The sequence below is a fragment of the Lissotriton vulgaris genome, chromosome 1_1 (assembly GCF_964263255.1).
Source record: "Lissotriton vulgaris chromosome 1_1, aLisVul1.2, whole genome shotgun sequence".
Classification (NCBI taxonomy): Eukaryota; Metazoa; Chordata; class Amphibia; order Caudata; family Salamandridae; genus Lissotriton; species Lissotriton vulgaris.
In genome coordinates, this window is record NC_141685.1 from 1,388,865,669 (window position 1) to 1,388,881,316 (window position 15,648).

At 46.6% G+C, this 15,648-nt stretch overlaps 1 protein-coding gene across 1 annotated transcript in view; it reads left to right on the forward strand.

Annotated features, from left to right (window-relative positions):
• The window catches only part of AASS (aminoadipate-semialdehyde synthase), a 568,722-nt gene that overhangs the window by 323,629 nt on the left and 229,445 nt on the right, over positions 1-15,648 (forward strand). The window contains exon 12 of the mRNA XM_086966854.1: positions 8,438-8,497. Within this exon, the coding sequence (XP_086822980.1) occupies positions 8,438-8,497 (60 nt within the window). The remainder of the gene's footprint in view (positions 1-8,437; positions 8,498-15,648) is intronic.

A 15,648-nucleotide genomic window follows, 5' to 3' on the forward strand; every position in this document is an offset into this window, starting at 1 on the left:
CATGCCGACAGCCATAGACGGCATTTCATTTTGCGATTCAGCTACCACACCCTGAACGCATATGAGGATAGGTATCAAAGTAAGGGCCCCGCTAAACTAACAACGCTGTATAGGAAGATTGATGTTGGAGATGGGACTGAATGTGAGGCGACGGAGCTCTTCATGCAGATGCTTGAGGTCTTCCGCCACCTCACGGAACAAAAACCAGAAGCCAAGGTTACAGTCCCTGAAACGACCTCAGTAGAAGTAGCCAATACTATGATGCCCATCAGAGAGGCGGCCCCTTACTGGATCCCGCCACGTGGCCAGGGAACAAGCGATGATATTAATCATGCAGATGCAAAAGGGAGGGTTGTGTACAATTGGGTTTACCAACCATGGGACCGACAAGATATCCTAACCTTTAAACAAACTCTGCCCGATTTAAGAAAGAACCCGACGGCATTCTATACCGAATTAGGCACAGCCTTGGGTTCGACGATAATGACTTTAGCGGACATTGACTTGTTCTTCGGGTTATGCCTGCCAGCTGACGTGTGGAAGCAAATCCGGAAGGCTGACCACACGGATCTGTTTGGACATACCTGGGACCAACTCAGTAAACTAGATGGACAGCGAGAGCCTGGGAGGAAACCAGTAAAGGACATATTAGAACTCCCAGACAAATTAGTTCAGAAGTTAAAGACACTGATCCCAGAGAAAAAGGTAGATTGGTCGATAGTCACGGCCTGTCGACAGAAACCCCAGGAAGATGTGTCAGAATACTTCTCCCGATTCGAGACAGTGTTCTCCGACTACAGTGGCCAAGACATGACCACCCCAACCGGACAACACCTGTTTGTACAAAACTATGTAAAGGGCCTATTACAAGAGGTCTCCCAAAAACTGCAGACGAGTGAGAGTAGTTGGGGGGCCTCCAAACCCGCAGCTATCCTTCAGATGGCTCAGTATTACGAGCACCAAAAGAATGAGAATGATAGGGCGTCCGAGAAAAAGAAGAAAGATTTAAAAGAAAGGGTGATGATAGCCCAGATACAAGGTATAGCGGTAGGACGGGAACTCCAAAGGGGGAACTACCAATCGGCCACCCCCAGAAATCTACCTCCTAAAGACCACACCCCAACACCCCACATTGGACGTAGAGACATTAGCAATGACCAGTGTGCCTTTTGCAAAGGATTCGGCCATTGGAAAACCCAGTGTCCGGTTCTGCTAGAGATAAACAGAGATAGGGACCCTAAGGACGTAGCGGGTGGACCAAGAAATAGGGGACAAGGACGAGGGCACACAAACGACACCAACAATGACAGATCAGGGAGATTGAACACATTTGACCGCACCCGACAGAACCAATATCAACTATCCGACGGTGAGAATGCCCCCGATTTTGCATAGGACTGCCAGGGGCAAGGGAGGGATCCAGTCGAGCTCTGTGTTGACCAGCAAGGTCCTTATGTCACCGCTAAGGTCCTGGGTACAGAGTCTCCATTTTTGATAGACACTGGGGCGACACGTAGTGTGTTATCAAAACGACTGATTCCAAGGGCACCCTTGTCTGGCTCACACATTACATCGATAGGTTTCGATGGAACGCCCTCCACTAACCCCCTGTCCGTACCTATCACCTTTGACCTAGAAAACAACACCACTGACACAACATTTCTGCTCTCCTCCAACTCCCCTGACGCCATTATGGGCATTGACTTACTGAAACATTTTCGAGCTACCATTAGGTGTTCCCCAGATGGGATCCGAGTCATCCTGTACGACAACCCAGACATGCCTAAATCTTGCCCTGCACGACACATGTGCTCCATAACCGATGCTGACCTGACCTTGCTTGATACCCTGCCCCCGTACCTATGGGCCAAAAATGACTCTGATGTGGGACGAATGATGATTGACCCCATTCATATAACTGTAAGACAGGACGCGATGCTCCCGAAACTCCCACAATATCGGATATCTCCCGAAGGCGAGAAGGCACTGGTAGCGATCATTCAATCTCTGGTGGATGCGGGAGTGGTTGAAGAGGTGGTTAGCAACGTCTGCAACAGCCCAATCCTACCTATTGTTAAAAAGCAAGGCGAAGGAGATGAGAAAGCATACCGCTTCATCATCGACCTGCGAGAAATTAACAAAGTGGTGGTACCCCAATACCCCGTGGTCTCCGATATCACCACCATTCTGACCCTCATCCCGTCCACAGCCACCACCTTCACTGTTATCGACCTTAAGAATGCGTTTTTCTCTATCCCCATCCACCCAGACAGCCGTTATCTTTTCGGCTTCACTTTAAAATCCCGCTCGTACCGATTTTGTAGAGCTCCCCAGGGGTACACTGAAAGTCCCAGTATTTACAGCCAGGCCCTCAAAAGACAGCTGGATGCCTTCCAGCTACCAGATGGAGTGGTGTTGATCCAATACGTCGATGATATCCTTTTGGCGGCCGACACCACCCCCCTCGCAACCACAGCCACCGTCCAACTCCTACACTTTCTTGCAGAAAATGGCCATAAAGTTTCCAAAAAGAAGTTACAGTTCTGTCAGCCACAAGTGACATACCTAGGCCATCTACTGTCCAAAGAAGGGAGGAAACTTACACCTGACCGAATCCAAACCATCCTAGACACCCCCCTCCCAAAAACACAAAAGCAAGTCCGCTCTTTGGTTGGCCTAACCTCTTTTTGCAGACAGTGGTTACCTAATTACAGCCTCATTGTGAAACCACTACTTGCCCTGTTGACCAAAGATGTCCCCTCCCCGCTCCCTTGGACCGCTGAGTGTCAAGCATCCTTTAAGGAATTGCGGGATGCACTCTGTTCAGCACCCGTCCTAAGAACCCCGGATTACTCCAAACCCTTCTCCCTCTTCACCCACGAAAGGGAGGGGTGTGCATTGTCTGTCCTAACTCAATCAATTGGTCCTAAGCAGCGCCCTTGTGCCTACTTCTCCGCCACTCTTGATCCTGTAGCTAGAGCTTTGCCTGCCTGCCTTCGAGCAGTAGCTGCTGCTGCTGTCTCTATCCGCCAGAGCGAAGGAATCGTACTTTCAAACCCCCTCACTGTGTTAGTACCCCATGCAGTCGACACCCTTTTGAACCAGACAAAGACCCAACACCTGACTAGCGCACGACTGACAGGGTACGAGTTGACTCTACTTGCACCCCACATTACACTGAAGAGATGCACGACTTTGAATCCTGCCACCCTGTTGCCCTTGCCTGAAAATGACCCCGACGCGCCTCCCATACACGACTGTGTGACCCTCACGGACGAACAAACTAGGAGTAGAGTTGACCTCCGAGACACTGCTTTCACTGACCCTGATGGAGAGCTATGGGTAGACGGCTCATGCATCAAGCTCCCAGATGGCACCACTTCAGCTGCCTATGCAGTAACGACAGCCCGAACAGTAGTTGAAACAGCCTGCATCACACAACGATCTGCCCAGGCAGCAGAGCTGATAGCCCTCACACGAGCATGCATCATAGCCACAGGGACCACCGCGAACGTATATACAGACAGCCAGTATGCCTTCGGGGTGGTTCACCATTTTGGGCTCCTGTGGAGGGAGAGGGGATTCCTGACGTCCCACGGCACCCCTATCCTCCACGGAGATCTAGTCTCCGCCCTGATTGAAGCAGTTCTCCTCCCCAAACAATTAGCGGTGATCAAATGTCAGGCACACAAAAGGGTAACAGACATAGTCGGACAAGGGAATGCACTGGCCGACATCACTGCACGAACCACAGCTGAGAATAGGACGGTGACACGCATGTATGTGACCAGGTCACAAGCAGAGAAATGGACTGACACTAGGGAAATGATCAGAGACATCCAGTCGGCCAGCACCCCTCACAAACTGAGTAAATGGGCAGGGGTGGGTTTGAAGGATGATGAGGGCTGCTGGCGAACGAAGGATGCCAACAGATGGTTGCTGCCTGACTCATATCTGATCCCCATACTGACGATGGCACATTCCCCCGCACACATAGGATCTGCACCCATGATCGAACTCATTTCCAAAGTCTGGCACAACGACAAAATCCCCGATTCAGCCAGGCGCCTAGTCCAGCAGTGCCTTATCTGTCTGCAACACAACACCGGGAAAGGAACTGTGGTACCCCGGGGAGGGTTTGGGACCCCCAATCACCCCTTTGAGGTCCTTCAGATGGACTACATCCAACTAGAGAGATGCCAAAGCCTGAAGTATGTACTAGTCATCGTATGTGCCTTCAGCAAATGGGTAGAGGCCTATCCAACCCGAGACAACACTGCCATGACTACTGCCAAAGTACTACTGAAGGAATTCTTTCCTCGCTATGGCCTTTGTCGAATTTTATGGAGCGACAATGGCCCCCACTTCATAGCTGAGGTTATCCAACTAATCCTAAAAGGATTGGGGGTGAAACAAAGATTTCACGCAGTCTTCCACCCCCAATCCGCCGGCCTGGTGGAACGCCATAATGCCACGCTGACGTTGAAATTGTCAAAAATAGTGGCAACCACCGGACTTAAATGGCCAGACGCTCTCCCTTTGGCCCTGCTATCGATGCGCTCTACCCCCACCAAACACCATTTGACCCCCTACGAGGTTGTATTCGGGCGACCGATGAACCTCTGGACTGCTCCCAAGCCAACCTCCATCCATGACGTCCCGGACGTCCTACTATCTGATTATTTGTGCAAGTTAACTAAAACGTTGTCTGTCATTCATCAACAGGTGCAGCAGGCCATCCCCGATGCTTCCAGGGGCCCCGGCCACGACATCCAACCGGGAGATTTCGTCCTAATACGAAATTTCCAACGAACCAAGAGTCTGGAACCCCGGTGGACGGGCCCCTGGCAAGTGCTGATTACCACACGGACGGCGCTTCGAGTGGAGGGGAAGAGGCACTGGCTGCACGCACATCACTGCCGGAAGGTCTCTGCAAACCTGACCACGACAGAAAGCGTCAACACCCAAGAAGAGCTCCTGAACAAAGACCGACCGACATTGAACTGTTATCCCGATACTGAGGCACTTGAACTTGCTAAATTCTCTGATCCCACTGTGCCATCCAGAGAAGGGTATTTCCTGCGTCGAAAGGAGGGAGCTTCGGCTAAGTAGGCCACGGACTAAGTTGAATCTCAGAACGGTGACCTAAGCACAACCAAGGGTTGCCGGGAGAGAAGCTAAACGAAGTCTGTGGTTCTGCCCGCTACCGAGCCCCTTGAAGGTGATGGAAGCGCCAGATAAGAAGATGATGGAAGCGCCAGATAAGAAGATGATGGAAGCAACAGGAAATACCCACTATAGAAACCCAAAGACTGACAATTTGCACAAATCAAAGACAATCGCCCTCTTTATTGTCTTCCTCTTCTGCCTCCTCCTCATGACCTCCTTCTGGATTCTGGAGGACAGCACACCGGCTCATGAGGCATTGCTACCTACTGCACAACCAACACCCCTGAAAGAGCATCACCTAATCTCCCTGTCGCCTCAGCTCCGAGAAAGGCGCAGGGAATTCTGGAACAATTCTTTCGTGCAACTGTTGCACCAACACAACCTTGCTGCAAATGCTACGAACTGCTGGATCTGCGGGTTGCTCCCGCATGCCACTGGACACTCCATCCCCTTCATCCCTTCTCCTTTCTCAGTTCACGGCTCCTGCCTCGCCTGGTTGATCCTCATGCAAGAGAGCCACAAGGACAACGCCACTTCCAGCCAGACAGTGTCGCACTTCTACTCTGGGTTCTGGCTGAACAAAACCGGAAAGACTTCTGCTCCCCTGTGTCCTGCGCTCACAGGCGCCACCTTCCTTAAAGACATTCCAGCCAAAGAACGTGTTGAAGTACAGGTACTCCACAATCCAGCTAGATCCACCTTCTCTCATCTGCAAAAACAAACCACCGCCACTCTGACTGTGGCTCTGTCTGTTATCAATGTCACCGGTCTTGTGTGCCTAGGAGGCCAGGGAACGCAACTGGTGGGTCACAGTTCCTGCCGAATCACCAGAACATTGGACTCAGTTGACCCCCCTTCTTTTGTTGCTTCTCCAAATATGTACTTTGTGTGTGGCACCAAAGCTTACACCTGGCTCCCGAAAGGTTGGAAGGGTACCTGTTACATTGCCTTCGTTCTTCCCCCCACGTATGTAGCCCCTGCCAACCATCACCGGCAGAGGCGTGCAGACGACATCGGACAAGCCGACTCCACTGGAGCCCAGTTCCTAGATGCAGCAAAGGGACTTGTTCCTCTGTGGGGCCCAATGGCAAACAGCCGCGCTATCCGACACCTGACCCAGGCAGTAGAAACAACGATCAACATCACGGCTGGCATCCTCGCCAACAACACGGCGGAGCTTCAGGCGGTCTGCCTTGTGACCCTTCAAAACCGCCTTGTCCTAGACTTGGTCCTAGCCGACCGAGGAGGAGCATGCCGCATCATCGGATCTAGCTGCTGCACCTACGTGCCAGATAACTCGCCTTCAGTCTACAAAGCCATTGAACACCTCCACAGACTTTCCGCAGAGGTTCACCAAGAGCAGGAAGGATGGTCGCTTGGGAGCTGGTTTTGGGACACTTTGAGGAACTGGGGTTGGAGGTTGTTTTCCTTCATACTGATACCTGTTGTGATATTATGTGGGTGTTGCTTGGGTATTCAATGTCTACCCTCCTTGTGCAGCTTCATTTCTACCTGTATGTGCCCAAAGACTTTGGACTTCCGAACTGAGCACATGAGTCCCCTCTACGAAGTAGAAATACGTGGCCTTATGGGGATAAATCCAAGCTGACAAGTTGGCGAGACATGTTAAAAGGGAGGACTGTGGAATTTTAGTTTGCGATCTAAACATCATCTGCGCCAGCTTGTCACCCACGTACGACGTGCACGGCAGCCATTTTAGGTATCATGGTCTCCCTGTCCACGATCAATCGCCAGCGCGCCCCTCTGACCCAGCAAGCATCCTCCGCGCACCCTGGCTCCCCCTCCCTCCCCCTCATGAGCATAACCCTTCTGCATGACCCTGTCCTTGGGAGTCACGCCTGCGCCTGACCAGCACCTCCTCTCCCCCCATGAATGCCCCTCTGTTGATAAACCTTCCCTCCGCGCTCAATTGTCCACGCGGTATGAATGCCACTCCATTGATGACCCTTACCCCGTGTCCGACTGTCCACACAAGTCCGAGGCCATCGCCTAAGCTGGGAGATACCATTTACTGCCCCTCATTGTATGGAGTCGCCCCTCTTCAAAGGACACACTGTTGATCAGGGCCTCCCCACCCCCTGGGATATGATCAGGCGCACACATCCTAAGACTTGGCGAAACACTCAGCTGCGTGATGACCCCCTCCTCTTATCAGCAGGTTGAGGACCTCTATTGTGAAGGTATATGGGGGTGGGATTGGCACGAGGATTATGGGGATGCCTTTTTCTTACTTCACAACGTTCTGATTGTAATAAAGAAAGGTCACATGCCATAAACCAGTGTATAAGAGGCCAGGCCTCCGAGAGGCTGTTAGAGCACCTCGAGATGATACCTTGTAGTCTGATCTGATGTGTTCTGCTCCGTCGGAATAAACTTCTGTTTCCTGCCTTCTGGTCTCCGGCGCCTGCCTCATTGCTTGATAATTCGAATGGTACAGAGGCGGTTAGCACCGGGCAAATCTTGAAAAAGGTCTTAGCCCTACCTTTTTCCACAAAGGAGTGTCTCTCCTCTCTCTTTTATTTCCCTCTCTCTCTCCTTCTTTTTCTCTCATGAGGTCTACCTCATGGCTAGTGAGCATTTTTAGCTGAATTATTAGGCAAGGTGTAGTAAAGGTCCTTTTCATCGAGGATGAAAGGGGAAAGATCCTATTTGCAAAACATGCTTAGAGAACCACTGGCAAGATCGTCTATAATAAGAGGAACATGGGATTGCCATACATATGTCGCTGCTCTCTTCTACAAGAATTAGGTAGAGCTCTTTATCGCTCACCACTTCTTGTCGTAGACATTCCCTGTCACAGAGTAGAAGTTGGTCATTGAGGACGGTGACTTTAATGTCGTTTGTGACCTCAAATTAGAGGAGTCACCTCAAAAGAGTTATCACGGGATGAAAAACACAGTGTGAGGCACACAGGAGACTTAAAAAGCATGCAGCCATGGGACTTGCATGATCACCATACTCCATACACTCAAAATGCAAATAACATAAACCACAAATACACAATTTGCATTCCTACTGAAAGGGGTACACGCTTCTAAACATGGTTATGTAGTGAAAGTAAGAACCCAAGTTAGCAGCCTGAACCTTGATGTGATTCCTTGAAGGTATGGTGTTCCAAGCATGTTGTGTACCATTTATAGTGCTGCTTTGGTAAGATTTGTATTCCTTCATTTGTCTGCTGTGGTATATTTGATGCACAACTATTGAAATCTGTTCTTTTCTAATTTGTGTCTTTTTACTCTTGCAGTTGATGTCTGATGCTACGGTGCCTTTTGAAAAGCAGAAGTTTTCACCTGTTGTAAAAGATGTAAGTTGTACAAAGACCAGGTTTACTTTGCTCAAGCACATATAATTCAAGGGTTTAAGATGAATAAGGTTTCAATATGCATCTTGAAAATAGAGTTTCTAAAATGTATAGATTTACATATAACAACTCATGGAGTCATATTTTCTGATTGGAGGTATGGTGCCTCAAACCATGCATTCAGCCTATGTATTATCATTCCGTTCATTACTCTGTGCATTGTCCCTAATATTACTCTAGGGACACACCTACTTGGAATATTCTTCTTTCCATCGACTCAGAGTCTGCTCAGTGCTTGATTTCCAGGCCATAGCAAAACACTTTTCATGAGCATCAGCTCCAATTGAACACATTTTATGGTGAGGTTACTCTTCTTAAGTGGTGGCATTAAGAGTTTATGTGGATCGTAATATGATCCATCAAGACAATTTAGACAATGCTCCAGTCAGTCAACTACTCTCAGAATGGGACCACCTCATGACAAGCCCACAAGAGATGCCAAAAGAAGCCAGCTTCTGTATTGCAACTGGGACTGTCTTCGGGCTGGGCTGTATTAATTCAATGTAATAGTTGTGGATCCAAATACAACTAATACGTATGCTCCTCATGTATGCGTTACTACCTAACATTTCTGGATTCAACTCTCCAGACGGTGATCACTCTTTTCTATTCCTTGTCTTTCGGTACCATCATTAAATCAATCTCTTATTTTTCTCTAGGTACTTCTAATGAGCTTCCTCTGGCATTTAAGGGACTGGGCTTTTTCTAAAGGTGTAATCCCAATGTTTCAAGCGGGTTTTCGTCCCAAGCACTCTTTGATTGACAACTTAGGTAGTTTAAACTCTATCATTAACAAGTATGTACTATCTAAATCGCAAATAGTTTATAGTCTTTTTGTTGTTTTCTCGACAGCTTTCGATAGAGTTGATAGACCAACTCTTTGGAGAAAACTAAAGAAAATAGGGACCCCGGATCCACTATTGAGGTTGATAGTAGCTCTTCACACCTCAACTTGGTGCAAAGTTCAGATGGGAGGAGACAAAGGCCTGACTCACAAGATACTTGTGCATAATAGCATAAAGCAGGGCTGCCTTCTAGCCCCCTCCAGTAATCGCTTTATATAAACAATCTTCCAGAGATCTTTTTGAATGTAAGTAATTGCCCTCCAAAGTAGCCTAAAGTAAAAATATATGTGTTAATGTACGCTGACCTAGGGTGGTGTGGAGTGCAGAAAAACGATGGATTTAGGCCCAGATCTTTGTACTGGGGTGAATGTAAGACATTGTTCTACATTCTGTCCATCAACTGTGTTTTTTGCAATTTAATGTACGCTGATGACATAGTAGTTCTCGATCTCGCCCCGCTGGGCTTACAGAGAAATATAGATGCACTCACTAGATATACAGAAACAAATTTCCTAAACGTGAATTTCTCCAAAACAAAGGTAGTTCCCTTCAGGGGTCAGAAATGCCACCTCCACTATAAATGGCAACTAGATGGCACAAAAATTGAGTTGGTAAAATCCTACACCTACCTCAGGCGAATCTTTTCTCAAACCTTAGAAGTTCATTCTCATCTTCACCAGATGAACCAAAAAGCAGAAGCACACATTTACGCCATAAGGAAATGTTATAACTATTCAGGCAAGAGGTATTATCAAGCACTTATACAGGGCCAAAATTGCACCAACAATAACCTACGCCACAGAGTATATTCCTTTAGCCAGGTGGAACGTTTTTGCATGTCCATGTAGGTAAATTTTTATGCAAATTAATGTTACGTCAAGCTGTCCCAGTACAGATCCTTCGGTTGGAATATGCCATTGTAATTGCATTTTCAATAACCTTCGCAAATAGAATTAGATGGGCTTTCCAACTTCTACATGCAGAAGAAGGCTTTTTAAGGGCCCTACTGAAATACGAAAGTTTTAATACAGGGAAAAAACAAGACACATTTCAAACAGAACTTAAGACTGCTCTAAAATACTTTCAGTGTACTAAATCCATTCTCCAGTCCTAGACTTCGGCACAACTGAAGCACTTTCTGAAAAATGCGACTCCCAATTTAAGTTTCAAACTGGACAAGGCATATTGCCTGAAATTATCTTATTACAATGCTATCACTTCTACAATTGAGTTTAAGTCCCTTCAACAATACACAAGTTTTACATTGGAACATAAAATTAGCAGATGGATTACCATTTTACGATTAGGACTACTTCCTTTAAAGGTTTTTTCAAGGCACTGGAAAACCTTGATAACGATAGTGGGGTATGTGATAAATGCAATCACGGAAACCAGGACCTAGCACATATATTATGGTTATGGTCTAACAAGGAGGTAGTAGGGGCTCGAAACCGTTTTATAAAACCTATAGATTTTAGACATAATTTCCCCTCCTCCACTGATTTCATCGCTTTTTTAAAAAATCCACCAGATTAATTTGTGTGCTATAAACTGTACAAATTTATGGAATGTGTTTTATTCTTGTTTTAAATGTGTGTGATTTTCATATTAAGTTTTAAAATATTTTATACAAGATTTTTATGTTTACAAATTGAATGATGTACAATTATTGATCTCGTAAGGGATCTATATCAATAAAAAAAATGAATGGATGAGCTTGTGTTTCCATATAGGCATTCTTCTTTTATAGTTGAGATCATTTTACCTCACATTCCCAGTTGACACAACAACCTGTTAAGGGCATTCACCTTCTTCTCAGCCCCATTGGTGCAATCAAATATATAATCATATTTGTTACTAGGTCTGTTACTCCAGACAGCCACAACACCACATACTGTAGCTGGCTTGCAACACAATACTGTATGAAAGTTGGAAGGAGCCTGCCACTATTACCCCATGAAAGGTTAGGTGTTGTCAGTGATGTTCATGCTGCCTTTCCACCGCAGTGCAATTTCAGTAGCAATGTGTCTATTGTTTTATACAAAGCTTAGGGAATCTCCAAGCATCCTTGGCACAATAATCATTTTTCACAGGGTTGTTGTGCTCATCAAAGCCATGGAAAAGTTAGCCAAAAATGTATTGTTTTCCTATCTATTCACAGTACATTTATAGTATTAACTATTTAGGTCCTGTCCTATATGTGTATTAAGATAACAGAACGTTTCAATGCTAAGCTTTGTGGGTAATGTACTCCTGTACACCTACAGTTGAAATGGGATACAACACTAATTTAGCCCGATTCGCTTGAAAAACATAGGCCACCACATACTCCTCGGTACCCTTCAACATGTGTAGAAATATGATATTTGGTTCCATTATATGTATCAGAACACCATCTGCATAGAGCGAGACAATGTATTCTTTACCACCTATCACTACTCCTCCATCCAAAAACAATTACCTCATGTGTTCCGGTGGTTGTAACTTGAGCGCCCAGATCAGTAGAGAGAAGGTACACTCTTGTTGTGTTAACCTTTGCCTGTTCCATCTTGTCAAAAGCATGCTGTTGACCTAAACACATGCTGCCAAGCGTGAATGGAGCACCGAGACCCAATATGTATTCTTTACTCTTTCAACTTCAAGAATATTGTAACAGTGTCTCATGCATGTATTTTGTATTTACAGCCTTGAATGCATTGTTTGCATCCATGCTTGTAATGGCATGTGAGGTATCCCTTTGTTGTATCTTCCCAACTATTAGCAACAGTCCCTTAATATTTGCACTAAAGCTTAGCTGTGATTTAACCCTAGCTGATCCTTGCATATCAGGAAATGAGTATTACTTTGACTAGTCTGCCTGCAATATATCATGCTCAACTTCTTTTTATTTTCCACATTGATCATGGACCTAGAATGGTAAGATAGGCAATCCAATGATTTTACACTGGTTCAGAAATCACACCTGTGTGATCTGGGGGTCTCTAGTTGGCAATGGTATTCTCCTTTGTCCTAATAGGGACCCTTACTTCTAAGTCAGGATAAGGGGATTACACTCCTTAATAACCCCTGCTCACCCCCTTGGTAGCTTGGCATGAGCAGCCAGGCTTATCTCAGAGGCAGTGTGTTAAGCATTTGTGAATATACACAGGAATACAGTGATAACACTACAGATGGACACAACACAGGCTTTATAAAAAATAGTACTCTTTAAAGAGACTTAACACAAGACCACAAACAACAAAAATCCACAATACTACACTTAAGATTGCTTAAAAGATGATTAAAGTTGCTTAGTTCAAGTTGTTGGTAAATGCGACAAAGTTCTCAACAAAGTACCTGGATGCGTAACGCAAAGTGAACAAAAGGCTCGCAAAAGGGGAGATGCGTCGGTTCCGTGACCCGGGGGAACGGTTGCGTCCTTCCTCAATGCTTGCGTAGGGGACTCGTCGTGAGCCTTACCGGTGCGGAGGTGATGCATAGAATCTCGGCTTGCGGGCCCGTTGCGGTGCGCAAGATGGCGCCTTGGTGCGATGCGAGAAGATGGCGCCCTCGATGTTGCGATGACACCCTGGCAGCCTTGCGACGACTCTGTACTTTGGAGCCGCGGCAGGCCCTGCGACACGCTTCTCCGATGATGCGATGGCGACTCTCACGTTGGCGTCACGCTTCTCCGGTGATGCGGCAGCAGGCAGCTTCGATGAACACACGCTTCCAGGGAGATGCGACAAAGGCTCGCTTCTCAGGCGTTGCGAGGATTTCAGCAGCGGCGGCGACACGCTTCTTCTTGATAAGTCGCGCTTCCAGCTCCCAGCGGCACGCAAGTGACTGGAGTCAGAATTCCCAGCAAGGAAGTTCAGGAGGGAGCTGGAGGTGAAGTCTTTTGTCCCTGAGGCTTCAGCAGGAGGCAAGCGCAGTTCAAGCTCTTGGAGAGCATTCTGTAGATGAAAGTACTTACAAAGTTTCTTCTCCTTTCCCTTGGCAATGAAGCAACCACTGCAGGCCAACCCAGCAAACAGCACACTGGCAGAGGGGCAGGCCAAACTCCTGCAGCTTCCTTGGTTCTTCTCCTTGGCAGAAAGGTTTCTTTTCCAGAAGTGATCTAATTACTTGGGATCAGGGTCCCAATATTTATACCCAAGAATCCTTTGTTCTCTGAAGGCAGAGAGGCCTCTGCCTAGTCCAAACCAGTTCCTGAGCACTTTGTTTACATGACTCTCTTCTTCCTTTCACGGTGCAGGGCAGAGACATCAGCCGCCCCACAGGCAGTGGATCCAGCACAGGGGAGGGAAGATACAGCTCTGGAGCACTCTGTTGACATGATTCCTCCTCTCCTTTCACAGTGCAGGGCAGAGACATCAGATAAGCCACAGGGGGTGGAGCCAGCATTGTATAGGGAAGGCCCAGCCCTATTCAGGTTCCAGGCGCAACTCCTCCCTCCCATCTAGATGCAGATCTCTCTATTCACCACGGCTGCCGCAGCCTGTCTCCTGGAATCCCTCGGCCCTGTCACTCAAAAACCCAGACAAGGAATACACAACCCAGCAAAGGCAGGCCTGGATTGCTAGGCAAGAAAATACCTACTTTCTAAAAGTGGTATTTTCAAACACAGAATATTAAAACCAACTTTACTAAAAGAGGTATTTTATTATTCTGAGTTCAGGCATCCTAAATTCGAATTTCTAACATGTTCCCTGAGTCATTTAGAATTATAAGAATGTAATAATCTAACTGCCCATTCTGGCCTATGAGAACAGGTAGCCTTCAATAGTGAAAAACGAAAAAGGTTGTAATTCACTATTAGAACATGCTACACACATCAGAGCATGTCCTACCTTATACTTACAATGCACCCTGCCCTTGGGCCTACCATAGGGGTGTCTAATATGAAGCAAAGGGAAGGTTTAGGGACTGGCAAGTGGGTGCACTTGGCCAAGTTGACATGGCAGTGCTAGACTGCACATAGGCCTTGCAATGGCAGGCCTGAGACACACTTTACAAGCTGCTTCTGTGGGTGGCACAACCAGTGCTGCAAGCCCACTAGCAGCATTTGATTTACAAGCCCTGTACACACATGGTGCACTGTACTAGGAGCTGCCAGATAAATCAAATAACCAAATCATGGAATAACCAATTAGTACATTAGTTTAACATAGGGAGCACCGTGGCACTGATTAGCAAAATGGAAGGGAGACTCACGCCAATTATGTCAGGTCTAACAAAAACCACGACTGCCCAACCTAGGATTAGGCAAGCTCCCCAAAATTAGCACCTTGGTGTACACTGCTGTTTGTGTTCTAGCTGATAATATATAGAAGCACATCATATAAAACTTGGCAGACAAACCATACAATCATAGACTTTTATCCAGATTTATGTGCAGTATTGCCCACTCAGTTTCCTGTATTGTAATTGGTCGACACAGCTACTCCCTCAATTCTGCCAACATTGTAAAACATCTGCCTCATCTAACAAAAGGCTAACATATTGCGTGTCTGGCTTGGCCCCCAGTTTATACATTTATGTGTAGTATGGTGGAAACGTCCGATTAATTCCATCTTGCCTCATTTCTTTGGGATCATTTTGGGATTTTTGATGATACCATGTCACACAAATGCATCACACAGAGGTGAAGACTTTAAAAGCCTCCCATAAAAAAATATTCTGCATTTTTTGAAACATTTCTCCATCTCTTCCAGTCTTTGCTCGAAACAAGTATCCACCAGCAAGCACAACCATAGGTAACTAAATGTGAATCATTGCTAAATGATCCCCAGGCCTCCACCGCAGCATGAAAGATATATAATTTGAATCAACCCTCTGTAGATATTCTGTCTTCTCAAAATTACTATGGTGTATCTCGACCACAGCAAGTATGACCTAGGTAAACCATTGCAGTGTTCAGTTTGGAGGGGCCCTGTTCATAGTTCCTGCTGGCGTTGTCGAGTCACACAATAAAAGTCTCCTATTCACAATATTTTATGACCTACATAATTTCATATGACCTTCTACACTGCTGAAAATATCCTTGCTTTCTATGTTGAATGCATAGCTACAGTGCAAAAGCGTCAATTTCCTATGAAGTGTGCCTGTCATAGCAATGTACAGGCCCCATAATCACTAGATTATTCTGAGCTTGAAATAAGACTGTCAGACTGACCATTAGCAATACCCCCCAGCAGTTGTGGTAATGTAGTGCCACATCTGTCAAATGCACTGCCTGGAAAACATGCCATGGTCCTTTGACTCAGG